General features: G+C 57.5%; 6 protein-coding genes across 6 annotated transcripts; 3 read left to right on the top strand and 3 right to left on the bottom strand.

The window, feature by feature from the left end:
* Positions 1-1,225: 1,225 nt before the first annotated feature.
* Positions 1,226-2,767, top strand: CPA1 (carbamoyl-phosphate synthase (glutamine-hydrolyzing) CPA1; the record flags this gene model as incomplete). Its single annotated transcript, XM_083195661.1, has 2 exons — positions 1,226-1,504; positions 1,586-2,767. The coding sequence occupies 2 exons, from the start codon at positions 1,226-1,228 to the stop codon at positions 2,765-2,767; spliced, it is 1,461 nt and encodes a 486-aa protein (XP_083048677.1).
* A 631-nt stretch (positions 2,768-3,398) lies between these two features.
* ACO1O0_006266 (uncharacterized protein) lies at positions 3,399-5,165 on the bottom strand (the record flags this gene model as incomplete). The annotated part of the gene is made up of 1 exon (XM_083195660.1): positions 3,399-5,165. One exon carries the CDS (start codon positions 5,163-5,165, stop codon positions 3,399-3,401), a length of 1,767 nt encoding a protein of 588 aa, XP_083048676.1.
* Positions 5,166-5,901: 736 nt separating this feature from the next.
* ACO1O0_006265 (class I glutamine amidotransferase-like protein) lies at positions 5,902-6,960 on the bottom strand (the record flags this gene model as incomplete). The annotated part of the gene is made up of 3 exons (XM_083195659.1): positions 5,902-6,136; positions 6,204-6,705; positions 6,822-6,960. 3 exons carry the CDS (start codon positions 6,958-6,960, stop codon positions 5,902-5,904), a joined length of 876 nt encoding a protein of 291 aa, XP_083048675.1.
* A 1,622-nt stretch (positions 6,961-8,582) lies between these two features.
* ACO1O0_006264 (Hamartin protein-domain-containing protein) lies at positions 8,583-11,792 on the top strand (the record flags this gene model as incomplete). Its single annotated transcript, XM_083195658.1, has 4 exons — positions 8,583-8,596; positions 8,691-9,231; positions 9,292-11,560; positions 11,632-11,792. 4 exons carry the CDS (start codon positions 8,583-8,585, stop codon positions 11,790-11,792), a joined length of 2,985 nt encoding a protein of 994 aa, XP_083048674.1.
* A 502-nt stretch (positions 11,793-12,294) lies between these two features.
* acl2 (uncharacterized protein) lies at positions 12,295-14,141 on the bottom strand (the record flags this gene model as incomplete). The annotated part of the gene is made up of 2 exons (XM_083195657.1): positions 12,295-13,317; positions 13,701-14,141. 2 exons carry the CDS (start codon positions 14,139-14,141, stop codon positions 12,295-12,297), a joined length of 1,464 nt encoding a protein of 487 aa, XP_083048673.1.
* A 3,351-nt stretch (positions 14,142-17,492) lies between these two features.
* Positions 17,493-19,539, top strand: acl1 (citrate synthase-like protein; the record flags this gene model as incomplete). The annotated part of the gene is made up of 2 exons (XM_083195656.1): positions 17,493-17,936; positions 18,010-19,539. 2 exons carry the CDS (start codon positions 17,493-17,495, stop codon positions 19,537-19,539), a joined length of 1,974 nt encoding a protein of 657 aa, XP_083048672.1.
* Positions 19,540-19,995: the final 456 nt, after the last annotated feature.

The raw sequence follows: 19,995 nt of genomic DNA, 5'->3' as shown, positions 1-19,995 counted from the left end.
ATGCAACTAGCTGGTATTAATGCCCAGTACTATATAAGCACTAGCCCCCATTTACACCCATTTACAGTACATGAAGATACATACTTGGCAGTACTGAGCACTGCGCGCGTCTTTGTAGCCGTCAGTCTAGATACTCGTACTATATCCGTAGTACCTATCCGTACAACTAGTACCATTGACAGGCCCACTAGGGTGCTATTGACAACCTTTGACCAGGAGGTTCAACGGCTTGTACGGAGTAAATTGGCGCCCTTCGCTAGCACCAGGTACCGATGGCAGTTGACCGCCAATTGGGCAATCCCATGACGAAGAGTCAGGGCCAAGATAGCACCGACGATATCGGCGGGTCGCGTTGCACCGTGCGCAGGACGGGCAGAGACAGACCTCCAGCGCGTGACACGGGGTGTCCCCAAGCGCCCCAACGCCTGGAAGCCACTGACCAGAGGAAGCGGTAGCGGACTTGCAGGCCCTCAACACGCCCTGCCAGCTGCACGGCGAAAAAAAAATTTGTGCACCCAGCCAATGAGTAAGAAGGTTTTGTCACCGCCACAGTGTGTCAATTGTGCGCCGAGCCGGTTCCGTTATCTCTCCGGCCCCAAGAAAATATCTTGGTCTTTCTCTTCCTCTCCTCCACCATCGTCAAAAGACACAACCCACGCCGACATCTCCGACAGCACCGCAGACTGCTACACTGATCCCACTGGATCTCGAGCCTATAAACTCCTCATATCGCCCAGTTCCTGCTGAATCCGCCCTTATGAACGGGCGCCCGTCAGTCTTCACTTCTCAGGTACGTTGGTGCACCTCCGACTCGCCCAAACTGAAAAGAAATGCCCGGCCCCCGACCCCCGACCCCACCACCGCCATCATGACCAGTGGTCATCACCACGACCTCAAGTCATACATGCCCTCTGGTTCTGGTTGGCAATGGAAGAACTGGTGCTTGAGTCGCGATGGCCCACTCCGCTTGTCCATTTTTCAATTGTCAATTGGCGTCGTGCTAATGCGCTACTCGCAGGATTATCTCTCAGGTTCGCAGAACCCTGGCCAAACTGACTCACCGCCACCAGGCCACCTGCCTCCGTGGCGGTCAAACACTAACTTTGCCGTGCTGACTATGGGAACCAAAACAGACCATCTGTGGAGGTCTCTATCTTCATAGGGGGACTTTACACGAAGCCGAATCTTTACCTTTACCTTAACCACTCTTCCAACACCAAACATTATGGCTGGTGCCGTGGCAACCATGGCCAAGCAGGGCCTCAGAAAGGCTGCTCCCACCTCGGGTCTCGCTGCCCTGTCCCTGGCTCGGTCCACGAGTGGCGCTGCCATCGCCCCAGGTGCTCTTCGCACCGCGGCGAGGCTATCTACTCTCCGAGTTCCCGCCCAGGCGCGATTTGCCTCCAGCCAGGCTGCGGCTGCCGGTAGCAAGGGCAGGGAGATGCCCTTCACGGCTCATGCGACTGCCCCTGTCGACTCCCTGCCTGCTACCCTCACCATTCGTGTAAGTTGTCAGACTCCAATCGACCACCCGGTCCCTGGAACGGGAGTGGAAATTTGAACGTATATGCTTACTCGTCTCAAGGACGGCCCCATCTTCCAAGGCAAAGCATTTGGTGCCAATGCAAACATCTCCGGCGAGGCCGTCTTCACCACGTCTCTCGTTGGATACCCCGAGTCCATGACCGATCCCTCGTACCGAGGCCAGATTCTCGTCTTCACCCAGCCCCTGATTGGCAACTACGGCGTGCCATCGAACGAGCGGGACCAGTGGAATCTCCTCAAGTACTTCGAGTCCCCGCACATCCAGTGCGCCGGTGTTGTGGTCTCCGACGTGGCCACCAACTACAGCCACTGGACCGCTGTGGAGAGCCTGGGAGAGTGGTGCGCCCGAGAGGGCGTCCCTGCCATCTCCGGCGTCGACACCCGTGCCATCGTCACCCATCTCCGAGAGCAGGGTTCTTCCCTTGCTAGGATCTCTATTGGCGACGAGTACGATGCGGATGAGGATGAGGGCTTCGTCGACCCTGGCCAGATCAACCTGGTCAAGCGTGTCAGCACCAAGGCTCCCTTCGTTGTCGAGTCACCCGGTGCTGCTTTCCACGTCGCTCTCCTCGACTGCGGTGTCAAGGAGAACATCCTTCGCAGCCTGGTCAGCCGTGGCGCCTCGGTGACCGTCTTCCCCTACGACTACCCCATCCACAAGGTGTCCCAGCATTTCGACGGTGTCTTCATCTCCAACGGCCCCGGCGACCCCACTCACTGCCAGTCGACCGTGTACAACCTCGCCCGCCTCATGGAGACCTCGTCGATCCCCATCATGGGCATCTGCCTTGGCCACCAGCTTCTCGCCCTGGCTGTCGGCGCCCGTACCATCAAGCTCAAGTACGGTAACCGGGCTCACAACATCCCCGCCCTCGACTTGACCACCGGACAGTGCCACATCACCAGCCAAAACCACGGTTACGCCGTCGACGCCAGCACTCTTCCCGATGATTTCAAGGAGTACTTTGTCAACCTCAACGATGGCAGCAACGAGGGCATGATGCACAAGACCCGCCCCATCTTCTCAACCCAGTTCCACCCCGAGGCCAAGGGCGGTCCCATGGACAGCTCCTACCTCTTCGAGAAGTACCTCCAGAATGTCCAGCTGGCCAAGGAGAGCCAGTCCGTCTACAAGGACAACCGCCCCAGCCAGCTCATGCTGGACATTCTCAACAGGGAGCGCGTTGGCGTTGAGCCCTCGCCGCTCGCCGCTAGCGGTTAAGAGAGAGTGACTGAGTCACAGGCGTCAAACTGGAGTGAAATGGGATTAATTTGACAGGTTCTAGGTTTCTGTGTGATTTGTTTATGACCCTTTATAGTTCTAACCAGACCAATGCGTAAATGGGATACAATTTTTTCTTTCTATTGATAAATTATCCTGGTGAATATTGTGGCCCGGAATGTATAATGCTGTAATAGTATACGTACTTCGTAGGAGTTCGTTTTAGTCAACCACGACATGAGCGACAATTGTACACGCCATGTTCAATTAGACTTGGGTATCAGGTACATTGCATAGTGGTACATACATGTTGGCAGGCAGTGCGGCCGCCTACGAAACAGTAGTCTCGGTTTTGATCTATTACCTCCTAGAACCCGATGCCCTCGGTCCTCCCAAATCTTGGACCTACTAAACGCAATGCAACGATTTGCCCCTGCCAAAGCCTATCCTCCCATTCCCCCTAACCCCCAACGCCGTGGAACAGAACATCGTGGAACCAGTAATGCCGCCCTCAAGAAAGCAGCGACGTTGGTCCCTAGTAGCGGTACTGGTCGCTCTCGTAGAACGGAAGCAATATACTTGACTCGCGTCAAAACAGCCCAACCTTGGGGGGAAAAGAACAAACACCCTCTCACAAGCGGTCGTCACGGCGAGGACCAGACGGAGGGGGCGAAGCCCTGTCCCTCCCGCCGGGCAGGTACCTATCGCTGCGCGGTCTGGGCCTCCGCGGCGGACGCCCGCCAAACGCACCGCGCCCGTCGCCTCCCCTGCCGTCGCCTCTCCTGCCGCCGCCCCTCATGCCGCCGCCCCTCATGCCACCGCCCCTCATGCCGCGTTCGCGGTGCGGCGGGCGGATGCCCTCAAAGATCTCCTTACCGCGGTCGACAAAGGAGTCGCCGTTCTCGAAGGAGTAGCGGTTGATCTCGCGGCCGTAGGGCCCGCGGCGGTCGGTGTAGAAGGAGTGCATGTTGGCGATGCGGCGGCGGGCGAGGTCCTCGGGGACGGTGCTATAATAGACCGGGGGGTAAGCCTGGGTGCGTTTGCCCGAGTCGCGAGGGGGAAATGGTCCCGGGCCGGAACGCTTGGCCCGGGGGCCTGTGGGTGGGGCCGGGCCATTGTTGGAGGAGGGACCGCCGCGGGGGCCAAGGGGGATGTTGTTGATGCTGTCAGCCGTGAGGCGTGGGCCCGTCGGGGCGGATGCTGGTGGCGGGCCCGCCGCCCTAGAGAGGGATCCCGTGGCAGACTCGAGGTGCGCTTCGACAGAGCCGTCAGGGGCGTCTGAGTAGATAACCTCCCAGCGTGTGCCGGATCTGCCGCCACCACCGGACTCGATGTCAATCCAGTCCTGGACCTTGTCCGGGGGGATGAAGTCCACGAAGAGCGGCTTGCGGTTGCTCTCGTTGGGCCAGACGCGATCGTGGAGGAGGGTGCGGACGCGTGAGGCGGCGGATGTGGAGGTGAAAACGACGAAGGCGTGGGTGCGGATCTGGTCGAGGTGGAACAGTTCGATGATGTCGTTGCTGAGAGGCAGACGGGGAGGGGTAGCGAGGTCGATGAGATGTGTCTGCATATCGACGGGGCGCAGAGGTCGCATCAGGTTGGCGATGTAGAGGGCTGCAGTCGCCGGGTGAATAGCCGGGGCGACGGCTGGCTGGGCGTCCATATCGTCGTCTGCCTCATCCCTGGGGGCGCCATTGTCCGCGGCAGTGTCCATTTTATCAGCCGCCCCCTCGACAGGATCCGTCTCAGGCTGGTCAACTATCCGCACTGCAGGTGCAATACCACCCCCCACCAGCGCTTCGGATGTGCGCGCGCGCTTTGCGACAGCCTCCTCATCGGGTGGCGGGGTGGCAGATCGCTTGCGCTTCTGGGCTTCACCAACGGCATCAATGGCCATGGCATCACTGCCATTGCTCTCCTCAGGTCTGAGCGACGGTGCCTTGTCCGCGTCATCATCCTCGCTCTTGGGTTTGGGTTCTGCCTCAGCAGGTGCTTCAACCTTGGGATCCTCTGGTTCTGATGTGTCGGGAGCCGCTGGTCCTCCACTGGTTGGGTTCTCGGGCTCTGATCCTGGCGCATCTTGAGCAGGTCCCTGGTCCATCTTCTCGTCCTCAGATTCGCCTGCAGGCGCTGGCTCATCACCGTTTGCAATAGCCTCGTCAGCGGGAGGCCCGTCCGCGGCGGGATTCTCGTCCTCATCGTCGCCAGCCTGATCCTCAGCGTCCTGGGCCTTCTCCTCGCCAGTCTCTGGCTCCTCGCCCGCCTGTGCCGACGCGCCCTCCTCGTCGGCTTCTGTGAGTCGTGTGACAAGCTCCGCCTTCAGGCCATGCTGGGGGAGGTCGCGCCTCTTGAGCTCAGCCTTGAGGTCGACGACCTTGAGCTTGGACCAGTCGGTCATCGTGGGGAGGCGATTGGCCTGTAGAGGGCCGCCAGATATCAGGTTTCGATCAGCAGCAGCGCGGGATGATTCTGGAAGTTGAATTCGTAGGGACGCTGTGGGTGAGGGTTCGTCGCAGGGTCAAAGGTGGGCGTGATCTGGGGCGCGTCGCGGGAGACGGACAGAACGGCATAGGTGAGGCGGAAAAATTCCCAGAGCAGTGGCTGCAGTGCTTGCAGTGCACAGGATGTAGCTCCGGGTTGGGAAGTGACGCGCTGTGACGCCACTGAAAGGAGCCTGTGGAGTGCATGAGGGTGAAGGAAAAACCAGACGTGAGGCAGGCTCCTCTGTGCTGCCAAACTGCCCATTATTTCTGTCCATATTGGTTGCGGTATGCCGGTACGGGCCTGATGGTGGCTCGAGCTCCCTGGTCCCTTTCTCGGCACTTGGCAGTGCTTCCAGTCATTGTACCCGAACTCGTACGAGCACTTCGTACTGATTCCAGCGAGTATGCAAAGCACTGCAAAGATCCAATGTGGCATCAATGAACCACCGGAGCTCTGAAAAGCAGCGAGATCGAGTTACTATTAGTAGCTGTCCCAGATCACAGCATGCTCCTCAGGGCCGGAAAATCATGGAAAGTGGGATTGGCATTACTCATTTTACGGATACATTCGTTGCTATAAAGAAACACATATCGGATCTACGTGGGAAATATTACCCCAGCACGTAGCCGTACACTGGCCCTCGGCCGGGCTTAGACGTCGAGACCATCCACGACGATGCCCTTGTTCCAGGTCCACTGCATGATCCTGGCCACCTCCAACGCGCACCCATCATCCACAAAGGCGCTGACGAGATACAAGGCTGCATCCACGCCAGCGCTGTTGCCCCCCGCCGTGATGACCCGAAGCCCCCCAAGACGCATCGCGGCGCGGCGGGCAATGGACTCGCGGCGGCTGTTGGAGCCCTTCCACGACATGCTTCCCTTTCTGTAAATTATCCATTAGCCATCGTTCTAATACGGAGTATCCCGGGGCGAGTTGACAGGTGACATACCGGGCGTTGGAGGGGCGTCGTCCAGAATCGGACTTGCGGCGGATATAGGGATTCTCGTCCTCGTCTCCGAGGTCGAAGCGGAGATTATTGACAACATAGCGAGCGTCCTCGACGACATCGGTACGCTCCTGGAGGTTTCGAGTGGCAGCCTCGCTGCACAGAATCTCAAACTTGGTCAGGTAGTCGGGGTGGGTGGTGGCGGAGAGACCGGACAGGATGCCCTCCTTTGCGAGGAAGAGGGATCCGGTGCAGACGGAGAGGATGGTGCGCTCCCTGCCGGGATCCTTCTTCTGGAGCTCTGAGAAATCGACAATGAGGCCGGCAGGCTCCTCCTCCGTCTCAAGAATCTTGGCAGAGTTGCCGCCAATGATGACGAGGACGTCGAAATCCTCGAGGCGGTCGTGGGCCTCCTTGAAGGAGATCTGGGAGCCGACTATGACGCCCTGCTCGGACAGCACCTTGGGCTCGGCACCGGCGAGGGTGATCTCAAAGGCTCTAGAAGCTGCAGAGAGGAGAGGGGGACACGGGTCAGTGGGGTTCACGAAGCGGGACGTGCTAAGGGCAGGCGAGGCTTGAGGGGAGGAGCACAGGGGCCAATGCAACAGCGAAGTGACTCACAGTCATCCTTGAAGTCGTGGAGGGCCGTGGTAAACACCTCGGCAGGGCCAGCGAAGTCGAGCAAGTCGAACTTTGGATGGAGCGCAAAGAGGACATCGATGGGCTCGTCGGCCACTGCCGAGGTCTTGCTTGCAGCCATCTTGACGACTATGTAGATATGTGGAAGAGATCAATGGGAGATGGAATTGGGTTTGAGGGATGGAATGATGATGATGGAAGAGGAAGAAGGAGGAGAGGGGAAGGAGGGGGGAGCAGGAGGGGGGAAGTAATTAGGAGGGGTAGGTAGACGAGGTAAGGTAGGAAAGGGCATCAATGGGAGGAGAGAGGAGAGGGGATCACGCGATGACGAGAGAACGGTGCCCATTGCTCGCTCGCCTGCAAGCAATTCACGGAGCGAAACACACTGAACGCCTAGAACCCCTCAATTGTACATGCCTACCTAGTACCGTAGTACGATGTACGGCCTGAGGAGGAACGAGACATGAGGCCACACCCAAACTCTGCGCCAGGCAAAGTCACGTCACCCTCGCCACGGCCTCGCGTGATGTACGGGATACGTCGTCAGGTAATACTCTTCGTACACGGGCAACGGATCCACGCTCCGCTGCAAAGGCTGGCTGCAGCGCTGCAGGGGTACCCGGAGATACCTTCAGCAAAGCTGTGCACTTTTCTGCCAAGAACTGTACGAACTGTGCTGTGGTGCGAATTTGGAGACTCGCACCAAGCTCTTAGCATTTTTCACTTGTACCTTTTCACCAACTATAGCAGAGGTAACGCTTGTAATTAGAGGCAACGCATATAATTCAAGGCTGCGCCTATAGAAGTAGCGCTTGTGATTAGAGGCAGCGCTCGGAGGTAGAATCAAAGCTATTTCATAATAATCAGATAGAGGTTATGTTAATGCTTACGTAAGAATTTCAACCAAGGTGATTGAGATTAACGCCAGCCTCCTCCCGTATTGGATTAGACACAGTCCATACAGTATCTGGTTGAAAAGATGCACAGTTACTGAAGGTACTATCTTGCAGACCCTAGTCACTAGAAGCTCCACTGAAAGCCGCTGATTTCGCGGGGTCATGCGGCCTGGATTGCGGGGTCCCGGGGGGACCTGGCCCTCTGGAACCCTTCTGCCACCCTCTGTGCAGCTTCCTAGCCCTTCGTTGGGGCTTCGCCGGCGGCGCCCGGTGGGCCGATCGATGGCCCTCGACCTGGGTGCGCAGACGATACCCGTGCCCGGTCCCCGTTTTTTGCAGCATGATGACGAGCACCAGGAAGGTTGGGTAGGGTAAGGGGCGACAGATTGAATGGAGCCATCTCGGGTTGCTTTGCAGCTTGTCATCCCTCGCCCACTGTGGTCGGGACGACGCAATACCCGGGCCACATTCACTCCCCCATTGGCTGTCCAAGCAAACCAACGTCTCCCGGATCATGGCCTGATGGTCTCCGGGGGCTCCGAGTCGGATTGACTATTTTATGGGCTGAGTTCACGATGAATTGAGGGAATTGAGCGCGGGAGGGAGCTCAACCACGTGAGGTTGGCTCAGGCTACCTCCAGTCAAGCCAGTGTGGCGCTATTTCTGGCAGCCCTGGGCCCCTCTGGACCCGCTGCGTCCTGAAGCTTGATCTGCACCTCGACTCTCGGTCATCGCCACCGCCTGCCGTTCCGCACCATGCATCGATAGACCCCAGGAGCTACTCGCGAGTTTTCGAGGCCGGCAGAGTGCTTCAACAGCTTCTTCCGATAATGCCGCCGATCCCAAAATGGCATCTCAGACGTAAGTTCCACCCAGGCTGAAAACTCTTCCCGCAGCCCTCCCCTTCTGCTCTCCCTTATCTGCCACGTTCTCGCTGACGGTCTACCCCCATTAGATCCTTGAAAGAGCTCTCCAAGGCTCTCACGGCCTTCATCCCCGAACCCACACTACCTCTACCCGACGACCTAGTCGAAACCATCGCCGCGTACCTTCGACGACACCCCAAATATGACGAGGCTGCTGCCGGTCGCCTTCAGGAGGACCTGGTGTCCATCTTCGAGAAGCATGTCAGAGGCAACATAGCCGCCTCGGGGGCCTGGATCGCCATTCTGAGGCACCTCCAGCCCATGATCCAGACCCCCGAGCGTGTAATCATGTGGCTTGACAACCTCCGGGGCGTCCTCACCCAGCGGACATCCAACGATAGAGCCATTGTCAATGAGACGGTTCGAGGCCTGATGGAACTTGTGACGATGGCCGACGAGTATCAGGATGTCCGCGAGGAAGAAGTCACTTTGAATCCTGTCATGCACCGCCTATTTGTTGCATGGATGGACAGGTTCTACCCGACTTTTGTTGAGGGCGTCCCAGACACAGAGTGCAACGAGCGTATGTTCCGCGACGCTCTGGTGCAGTTTGGGAAGAGACGACCATTGGTATAGTTTTTCTTGGATGATAATATTGTCTACGCCGGTCTTGACACTAACTGCTACCAGCAATTCTTTGCGTCTCTCGACTACTTTTTCGTCCAGGCCAAGTACCGGAAATCGGCGCTGCGCTTCCTCTGCGACTTCATCCAGAACCGACCGCCACACCTCCACCAGATCATGGAAAGCCCCCTATTTGGCCACTTGCTCACATGCTTGCAAGAAGATACCTCGACGGCGGTCATTTCGTCTGCCCTCACGGCCCTAGTAATGCTCCTGCCGCATATGCCAAGCTCACTGGTCCCGCACCTCCCCATCCTGTTCAACATCTACGCGAGAATTCTGTTCTGGAATGGGGAGCAGCTGTCAGGTTCTACAGAGCTATCCTCTTATGATTCTGACAAGGTCAACACGTGGGAAATATGCGCGAGCGTGCCGGGTGTGGATGACGGCGCCATCACCCACCTCGCAAACTACTACACGATTCTGTACGGCCTCTACCCTCTCAACTTCATGGATTATATCCGCAAGCCGCAGAGGTACCTGCGTCATGCCAATGTGCAAAACGCCGAGGAGCTCGAAGTCCAAGCAACCGAGTTGAGAGACCAGTCGGAGAGGTTCAGGAGATGCCACTTGCTTCACCCCAACTTTTACACACTGACGGTCGAATCCGAGAAGACAGATTTCGGGCGCTGGATCAAGAGCGAGGCCGCCGAGGTCGTGACAGAGTGCATGGCGCTCTGCCTGCCGTCGGATTTCGTTGGGGGCCCGCCTCTGGAAGTGGCCACCATGCCTGGAGCAAATATTCCGCCCGTGACGGTTGAGCCTGAAAATGAGGGTCCTGACGCAGCGCTGTTGAGCAGCTCCGTACCCGTAGAGTCTCAACTTGACGCCAGGTCCGCTAGGATCAACTCGATGTCGAGCCTCCATACAATGACGAGAGTGGAGTCGCACTCAAGTGCCACGTCCAACAAAGATCTCACAGAAGTCAGGAGCCGCGACTCAACGGCGGATAGCCCCGGTCTTGTGCAGTCGGCCTCGCATTCCCAACTTCAAGATCTGATTCAGTCAAACAAGGCCATCAAATCAGGTCTCCATCAACCTACGGCAAACGAGAGCGACACGTCTGCCGCGGCTAGCCATCGCAACTCGGCACATGAGCGCCCTGCAGAGGCCAGCGCACCCCAGACGGGCTTCTTTAACTCCCCCATGTCTCTAACAGATGTGAACTCCCAAGTGGCCCACCTACAGCGGCAGAACCTGATGCTCCAGAACGACTTGAGTTTTGAGAGATACCAGAAGCAGCAGCATATGGCGCATATTGCAGAGCTACGGAGGAAGCAGGTGGCAGAGGCAGCGACGGAAGCAGAGACACAGAACATCATCATCATGAACCGGAACCTCAAGAATCGCTACGAGGAGGCCAAGAAGGCAGAGATGCAGGTCCGCAAGGAGTCGGAGAAGAGCAGGGCACTGGCCAAGAAGTGGGAGGCTGACCTATCGGCCAAACTCAAAAACCTGCGCGACCAGTCCAAGGAGACTAACAGCGAGCTCCAGAGGGTGCGCAGGGAGCTGGAGGACGCCAAGGGCGAGTGCGACAAACTCCGCAAGCTCGTATGTGTCGGAGAGGTCAAGGAGCTCAGCTGGAAGCAGAACCTGCAGTCGGTAGAACTTCACGGCGTCGAGGTCGACCGCCTCAAGGCAGAGATCGAGAGGTTGACTGTGTCGGAGCTTGACAACCAGGCCAAGGAGCGGGAGCGCATGGCCGCCATGGAGGCTGCGGCAGCGGCGGAGAGCAGAGTAGAAGCCCTGCATGCCAAGCTCGCAGCGCACGAGGCCGAGCTCCAACGGGCGAAGAAGCTCTTTGAGTTCCAGGTGGGACAGCTACACGCGAAGCTGGCGGAGGCAATGGAGAAGGGAAAACACCCTGGAGCTGGCCACAGGTCGGAGCTGGAGAGCATCATGGCTGGCAGCCGGGCCAAGCAGGCTGAGATGCAGAAGCAGTACGATCTGCTGATGCGCAAGTATACGGCTCTCCAGTCGTCGCTGCTGGACATGCAGTCTGGGGCGACGCCCGAGCAGATCAAGATAGAGGCGTCGAGTCTACCGGTGCCCGGCGGGGAACACTTCCCCAAGAACACAGCAGCAGGCCATGCAAAGGCCAGACCGCGCCTGCGTGGGCTATCCAACCCGGAGGCGGCTGAAGCCACATCTTACAATGTAACGCCGCCGCTACGGGAGCAGGGGACTTCGTCAACGGGGCAGCGACCGACGACGCCTCCCGGGGTGGAAGTCACGCCGTCGTCGATAAGTCCCGACCAGAGATACTTTGGCAGAGGTGAGTGGTGATATCTCTCGTTCATTTGCCAAACATCATTTGTCCGTTCTATTAACTAACATACGTCGCAGGGGGCGTCCAGAACCGCTTCCGGAAAGAGGGCAAGGGCAAGCACAAGGACGAGGAGGGTACTACTGGTAATACCGGCGGTGGCAAAAAGGACAAGAAGTCGACGGGGCTGCGTGGCATCCGGTCAGGCGTTGGTGAGTTTGTGAGAGGCAAGACGGAGTAAGATGGTGGCATGGTGAGATGCCATGATTTGGACATACGCCCAAGTGTCGACACGCCTAACGACGCAAGAGATAGCAAAAATTATACCCAGGTCTTGTATACTATACCCACGCAAGCTTCTATGCGTGGCAGTTGCCTGTAAAGATATCCACCATTCACGGTTACCCAAGCCCATCACGATATATTTAGACCATGTCCGTACGTAGTATGGGTTCGAAAATCCGTACGAGACCTCAAAAGTGTGCGACGATACGCGGTATCAGCATGTTGACTATTAAAAATTGTATTCATCTTTGTCTTGGCGTCATCGTCCGCTTCTAAGTGACATACCCGTACATGGCTTTACTGCTAGATACTAGAAACAGTAAAGACCCAAATAGCAGCTCATTTTGCTTCACCCACGGTTAAATGACGTGGCAAATCGTCATCAGCTTTATCCTCTCGCTTCTATATCCCTCCATTCATCCTAACCGCCCCCCGGCCCGACTCGAGTCCCAAAATGTTTAGGCGCTGAACTCTTGGGCGTTGCTCTCCTCCCACTTGCCGGGGACGAGGGCCAGAGGCACAATGCCCGAGACGTGCATGTCAGGGCCAAAGACCTTGGCGCTGAGACCCATCTCCTGAGTGGCAGCCTTGATGTTCTTGAGACCCTCCTGGTAGTTGGGGCCAGCACGGCGAACCCAGATCTGCACGTTGTGCTCGATGAGCTGGGTGGAGAAGTCGCGCAGCGCGCGGATAACGCCCTTGAAGGTGCTGGCAACATTGGTGAAGTTGGCAATACCGCCACCAATGAAGAGGACCTTGCCCTTGTCGGACATGGGAGCGCGGAGCATGAGGTCCAGGACCGTGCGGGCGTAGTGGTAGGTCTGCGACTCGGTGGGCGCACCAGAGTACTCACCATAGTTGGCGAGCTCGTCGGCGAAGCCAGCAGAGGCAATGGCATCGGCGTAGACGACAGACGCACCACCACCAGCGACTAGCGTCCAGACGCGGCCGTTGGGGTTGAGCACGGTCAGCTTGAGTGACGCACCTGTCTTGGCATCGAGGTCGGCGATGTAGGCTTCCTCCTTGGTCAGCTCACGGCCGAAGGGGGCCGGGAACTCAATCGGGGGACCAGCATCAATGTTGACCTTGTCGCCGTTGGAGACGTTGGTCAGACCAAGAGCAGCGGGAGAGCGGGCGATAGCCCACTTGACACCGCACTCAAAGTCGGCCGTCTGGTCCAGCTTGGCAGCGAGATCCAGGAAGTGAACCTCAGCCGAGGACTTGTCCTCGTTGGGGATCACGACGAGAGGGTTGATCTCGAGGTAGGTGAACTGGCAGTCGACATACACAGCGTACAGACGCGTGATGAAGTCGACCAGGACATTGTGCAGGCTCTTGGGAATCTTCTTGAGGAGAGTAGCAGCAATCTCCTCGTTTGAAGGATATTCAGCGAGATCGACGGGGATCAGAATCTTCTCAGCCTTGGCGTCGACATCGCCAACATCAACACCACCCTCGTGGGTGAACAGAATCCAGTCGCCCTAAAAGAGTCTTGTTAGCTAACAACTATCTCACATGGGAAAGTGGTAGGGCTGGCTTGTATCGGGATGGCGCTGTGGCTGGAAATCTGCACGACTGCAGGGGTTGGCGTGGGCCCTCCCATCGTGACATCCGTTCGTCCGGAGGTGCACGGTTCTACACTACCGGTGCCACCCACACTTCAAAACGTTGCCTTTCCCACATATAAATGGGAACAAAAGCCCTCAGACTTGCTGCGTTGCTTTCTTACTCCTATTTGGACGGCTTCCCATGTTTTGAAAGGTCGTCCCCGGAGGCGGACAGCAGCAGATGACCAGCACGCAAGACCCACGACACAGGCCAGGCTCACCAACTCTCAACGGCGACGGGGGGTTTTTCAACTTACATCACGGACGGAGTTGATGTTGATGTAGTACTCGGTGTCTTGGGGATGAGGCACGAAAGGCTCGACGAGGAACTGGGTCAGGAGACCAGAGACGTGCTCGACCTGCTGCTCCTTGCGAGCGCGCTCCGCAATCCAAGCCTTGGCCTCGGGCCAGGTCTTGTTCAGAGCCAGCAGGCCGCTCTTGCCTCGACGCTTGATGAGCTGATCAGGCTTCGCGACGAACTTGGAGCCGCTCTGGAGCAGCCAGGGGTAGGTGACCTCGGCCTGGTTGAGAACGTCCTCGACGTTGGCGTCCTCGGGGAAGTGCAGAGAGGCCAACCGCGGGGGAGGGTTGTGCTTGGTCGGCTTGGGGAGAGGGCTCGGCTTGATGACGGGAGCACGAGTGAGGTGGTAGTTGAGGATGGCCTTGCCATCGGCCTCGAGGATCGACTTGGCGGACATTGTGGGCTAGAGGATGTGGGATGAGAAGCGCCGTCTGGTGAGTCGACTTTTGTCTCTTTTATTCTTTTCACTGATGGCGGAAAAGGTCAGCAGCTAGTCCGAGATCAAGTGATTTCAATTGCGCCAGTGCGCTGGAGAGAGAGGACGCCCAGAAGCTCCCAAGCGTCAGCTAAGGGCAAGCTGAGGGGGATTCGCAGGCGTGGCCTGAGGGGCAGAGAAGTGAAGATCTGTCACTCACCACTGCACGAGCTCAAGCGGGCAGGCTGCGACAATCAAAAAAAGATTAAAAGCTGCACGGGGAGAATTGCACAGAGTCCAAAGGGGAGGAGCAGGAATGGAGGAGAGGTCGAGCGATGATGATGCGGTTGGGGGTTGGATTGAGGGTCTGAGCAGGACGAGGAGCGCGAGTCGGCGGCAGAAAACAGCCTCCCAAAATTTTGGGTTGCTGAGGCAGCTCCAGCCGGGGGGGGGAAGCCCACTGGGGCGGTCTACCAGACAGCCAGAATAGTGGGGCTGACCCTCCTAAGCTTGCGTTTCGGGGCCCGTCGCAATGTTCCGGCGGGCGGACCTGGGCCGGGCGGTGAGCAGCTCAACCAGGGGCTCCAGTGTCAGGGGGTCGCAGTCGAAAAAAAAACCATTGGGGTAAGCTGGCCCTCGTGTCGTCACAGGTACTGGTACATCCCACACCTGTTGAGAAGGTCCAAGTGGACACGCCCCATCCACCCAAAGGTCACTCTCCTGCCAGTGGTATTACGGTCTGGCTGCGAAGCAACCTGAAAGGGAAAAAAACAAAACTCCGAAGACCCTCTGAACCTCGGCCGGACAAATTAGTGGGGTGACAGTCAAGTGCTCTCAGCCCGCCAGAGTCCAGTCTCGGCCCCACCTTGGAGGGGTGAGATCAATCCACCGAAGTCGGTCGAAAAGATGCAGCATCTGGGCGCATGGTGGTGGTGGTGTTGCTTACCTGGCTGACCTCATGTCGGATTACGATGGGATTATTCCCCCCGAACTTGTGGTTGAGTGACTCGAGTCCAATTGCCTGCTTAGCAGGGTAATCAAACACGGGCCCCTGCTGATCCATCATCGCGAATGCCGTTCAACGAGTGATCGGCATTGAGATTGGGCGACCAGAGCCAGTGGTTGGCGGTGCAGAATGGTACGATTTCTTCGCTGGCTCATTTCCACCGGGTACGGCCACCTTGGATCGACGCGTACCGATACATGAGGGAATGGTGGCCCCTAAACGATCCGAGTATCAGCACCGGGGCTCGTGTCGCCACCCCGAACAGGTTTGGTGTCATCGCCGCCCTAAATCGCCCAAGATGCTCACGAGCTCACGATCAAGAATCTGATTCAGGCCACTTCTCAATGACTTGCCAGCGAAGACTAGATATCAAAATCATATGGAACGACTATGTAGGTGAATATCCACGGGTACGGGAACATGGTGCGCCCGGAAACTCGTCCACCGACTCGGTTAAGCCTCGACAAGCCACCACCAACCAGTGGCCCACGACGAAGCAGGAAGTGGAAACAACAGCAAACGGAACAGCACATTTAATGAGCTAAGTCGGTGTAGATCCGCTGCAGATTTGGAGACTGGGAGAAAGACCTGGCTCGAGATTAAATTTGTTGCCGATGGAGAGGAGTTGTGGACCGTTGCCGCTGTCAAAGACGCGGAATGATGCAAATAAAGAACCCTTCAAGTTGAGCACGATTTGCATTATACGCCGAAACCCCAAGCGGCTCAGCGTCAAACACTCTCCTGTGGGTGATACGCCCTGTTCTCTTGCCATGCCTTTCTTGGGACCGCCAGAAAACCCATTGTTGGCCCAGACTTGATATCGGTCTCAGCCCCAGTAACGCCAGAAGTCAGGAGCTCTAGAGACGCGACCCCGATGCTCCGACTGATAATCTAATTTTGAGCACGCGGGGCCAATCATGAACAAGAGACAATGCCTAAATTTGGAAATGGAAGCGACAATGACGGCTCATTACCCCAGATTCCGAGTCGAGTACAGAGATCTCGGGACTACCCACATGGATTCTTATGGGTCGTCGATGTAAGTTTCTAGTGTCTACTTTGCAATGGCGTCCAACGGTCAAACTCGGGCCGTGGTAAGCTTGGATCACATCACGTTGGGACCTGAAGAAAACTAATTGTTGCTTTGGTCCGAGGCGGGCCGGGCGTGTGTTCTCGGTCCGGAGCCGCGGGAGATCTTGAGATCTCGAAATCGGCGCACACGGAGCAGCTCTGCCTTGCCCCCGGGAAGGTTCGGGCAACAATTAATTTGCACAGACCGACTGAATGATACCCCCCGTGCTCTCCGGTGCCAGAGGAACACCTCCGTAGCACATCCCCCTCACGGTCCTCACTGTCCTCACAGCTCACAACCACGGGTAGACGTTTGTACGAGCACTCCGTAGATCTGATGCTCAGCCCGGCAGTGCCTTGGCCCAAAAGCAGCGTCGCGTGGCACCCCACCGGCGATTTGCAGCGGGTGGAGCGCCGGGTGTGTGAGCGTGTGACGGCACTGACGGGTGCGCAACCGGGGGGTAACGCCATTCAACAACAGGTCAACGAAAAATCCGCCGACAAAATCCAGTCCCCAAAAAAGTTTCCCCCAACTGACGTGCTGTTCGCTGACCGACTACGGGCAACCTCCGACACGGATAATCAATCGATTACTCGCCTCCGACCGACACCACCTGACCAGAATTCGGCATTTTCATCTCCCTCCCGCATCTGTTGTTTGCAGCATTTCCTTTGATTTCCCTCCCCAAGTTCATCTCGCCCTCTGATAGCGTCTCGGAGGCTCGGATCTAATCAATGTGAGTGACCTGGTGGGATCCCACCCCCCCTCTCTTTTTTTGTCCATAACCTTCAGGGGTCGGTGGGTACTTGGTACTCCGTAGCGGGTGCGTAATCCTGCAGGGCAGCTAGACCGACCCGCTAAAATTTTGGCTTGGTGGGTGTGGTGGGCTGCTACTGGTGCTGCTTTCCCCCCCGGCAGCGGACGCAGCAGGGCAGGGACAGCGACAGACAGCCTCGTTCCATTTTGGCGGGCACCTCACCACGGTCCAGCAAGCTGGTCCAACTCTCCCATCCATCTCCTGAACCTTCTCCCACTCCTCCCCCCCCCTCTTCTTCCATTCTCCATTCTCCATTCCCCTCGGCCATCCCACTTCTCACCCCGAATCCTTAATCCTGCTCACACGAGCCTCCTCATTCACTCCCCGCCTGGGCTCAGCTTCATTTCTTCTCCCGGCGACTTCTCGTGCCCAGCTGCTCGCTGACACGCTTTGCGAATACACAGCTACTCAGACGAAACGAGCTCCAAATAATTCACAATGGCTTCCAACGCCGTCAATGGCACAAAGGGCCTGTCGGCCAACGACAATATCCAGCGCTTCGCTGCTCCCAGCCGCCCGCTGAGCCCCCTCCCCTCCCACGCCCTCTTCAACGACAAGACGCGATGCCTTGTCTACGGTCTGCAGCCCCGTGCTGTCCAGGGCATGCTCGACTTCGACTTCATCTGCAAGCGTAAGACCCCGTCTGTCGCCGGCATCATCTACACCTTTGGTGGCCAGTTCGTCAGCAAGATGTACTGGGGCACCAGCGAGACTCTCCTGCCCGTCTACCAGCAGGTCGAGAAGGCCGTGAGCAAGCACCCCGACGTTGACGTCGTTGTCAACTTTGCCTCCTCCCGCAGTGTCTACAGCTCCACCATGGAGCTGATGGAGTACCCCCAGATCAAGACCATCGCCATCATTGCTGAGGGTGTCCCCGAGCGCGTAAGTTCCCAAATGGCCCCACACAAGATCCAGACCCTCTTTGGTATAGGAGCCCTGGCTGAACCATCTACAGCGAGCTCGCGAGATCGCCCACGTTGCCCAGAAGAAGGGTGTCACCATCATTGGCCCCGCCACTGTCGGTGGCATCAAGCCCGGTAGCTTCAAGATCGGTAACACTGGTGGCATGATGGACAACATCGTCTCCTCCAAGCTCTACCGCAAGGGTTCCGTCGGCTATGTCTCCAAGTCTGGTGGCATGTCCAACGAGCTGAACAACATCATCTCTCAGAACACAGATGGTGTCTACGAGGGTATTGCTATTGGTGGCGATCGTTACCCTGGCACCACCTTCATCGACCACATGCTGAGGTACCAGGCCGACCCCGGATGCAAGATCCTCCTGCTCCTCGGTGAGGTCGGTGGTGTCGAGGAGTACAAGGTCATCGAGGCTGTCAAGCAGGGTATCATCACCAAGCCCATTGTGGCTTGGGCCATTGGTACCTGCGCCAGCATGTTCAAGACCGAGGTTCAGTTCGGTCACGCTGGCTCTTTCGCCAACTCGCAGCTCGAGACGGCCGCCACCAAGAACAAGACGATGCGCGAGGCCGGTTTCTACGTCCCCAACACCTTTGAGGACCTCCCCCAGGTCCTCGCCGAGGTCTACCAGAAGCTCGTCAAGGACGGCACCATTGTTCCCCAGCCCGAGCCTGCTGTTCCCAAGATCCCCATGGACTACTCTTGGGCTCAGGAGCTTGGTCTCATCCGCAAGCCTGCCGCCTTCATCTCCACCATTTCTGATGACCGTGGCCAGGAGCTTCTCTACGCTGGCATGCCCATCTCCGATGTCTTCAAGGAGGATATTGGCATCGGCGGTGTCATGTCCCTTCTGTGGTTCCGCCGCCGCCTGCCCAAGTACGCCTCCAAGTTCTTGGAGATGGTCCTCATGCTCACCGCTGACCACGGCCCTGCCGTGTCCGGTGCCATGAACACCATCATCACTACCCGTGCCGGCAAGGACCTCATCAGCGCCCTCGTTTCTGGTCTGCTGACCATTGGTTCCCGTTTCGGTGGCGCCCTGGACGGTGCTGCCGAGGAGTTCACCAAGGCCTTCGACAAGGGCCTGAGCCCCCGTGAGTTCGTCGACGGCATGCGCAAGGCCAACAAGCTCATCCCTGGTATTGGCCACCGCATCAAGTCGCGCAACAACCCTGATCTGCGTGTCGAGCTCGTCAAGGAGTACGTCATTGCCAACTTCCCCACCCACAAGCTGCTCGACTACGCCCTGGCGGTCGAGACCGTCACCACCTCCAAGAAGGACAACCTGATCCTCAACGTCGACGGCTGCATCGCCGTGTGCTTCGTCGACCTGCTCCGCAACTGCGGTGCCTTCTCCGCCGAGGAGGCCGAGGACTACCTCAAGATGGGTGTCCTCAACGGTCTGTTCGTCCTGGGTCGCAGCATCGGTCTCATTGCCCACTTCCTCGACCAGAAGCGCCTGCGCACTGGTCTCTACCGTCATCCTTGGGATGACATCACCTACCTGCTCCCCAGCCTGTCCCAGGGCCAGCCCGGCGCTGAGGGACGTGTGGAGGTCTCGGTGTAAGGGAAATGGTTTCACGAATGCTTTTTGCACGTTTAGCAGTGGCGGGTCTGGAAAAGGTAGAAGCGGAGGCATGTATTGAACCCTCAAATGAATGTAGTGCTAGGAAGCTGCAGACTAGCTATCCATATTACTCTTGGTCACTAGAATATAATGATATCTTTACACTATTGTCTTTTCGTGCCCGTGAATTCATTCTTGCACCATCATTCATCCTAGCGGTTACCATACGACCTCAAACGTTGGTCGAATAAGGAGCATATGGCGGTGTGCGGTGCTCGCCATCTACGAGATGGATTAATTCTCACCGCTGTCTCCTGTCCAGTCAATAAGTAGAAACCAAACCAGACTCATGCCCAACAACCTGACCGCTCTTTCTATCGTTTCGCCACTTCTTCCGTCGCATTGCAAGGTTTCCAGCGGGCGGTTTTCCAGGGTACCTAGGAATGGAGGAGCTCG

The sequence above is a fragment of the Amphichorda felina genome (genome assembly GCF_050947745.1).
Source record: "Amphichorda felina strain 45539 chromosome Unknown scaffold_6, whole genome shotgun sequence".
Lineage (NCBI taxonomy): Eukaryota > Fungi > Ascomycota > Sordariomycetes > Hypocreales > Bionectriaceae > Amphichorda > Amphichorda felina.
This window is presented reverse-complemented; position numbering and strand designations above follow the sequence as displayed.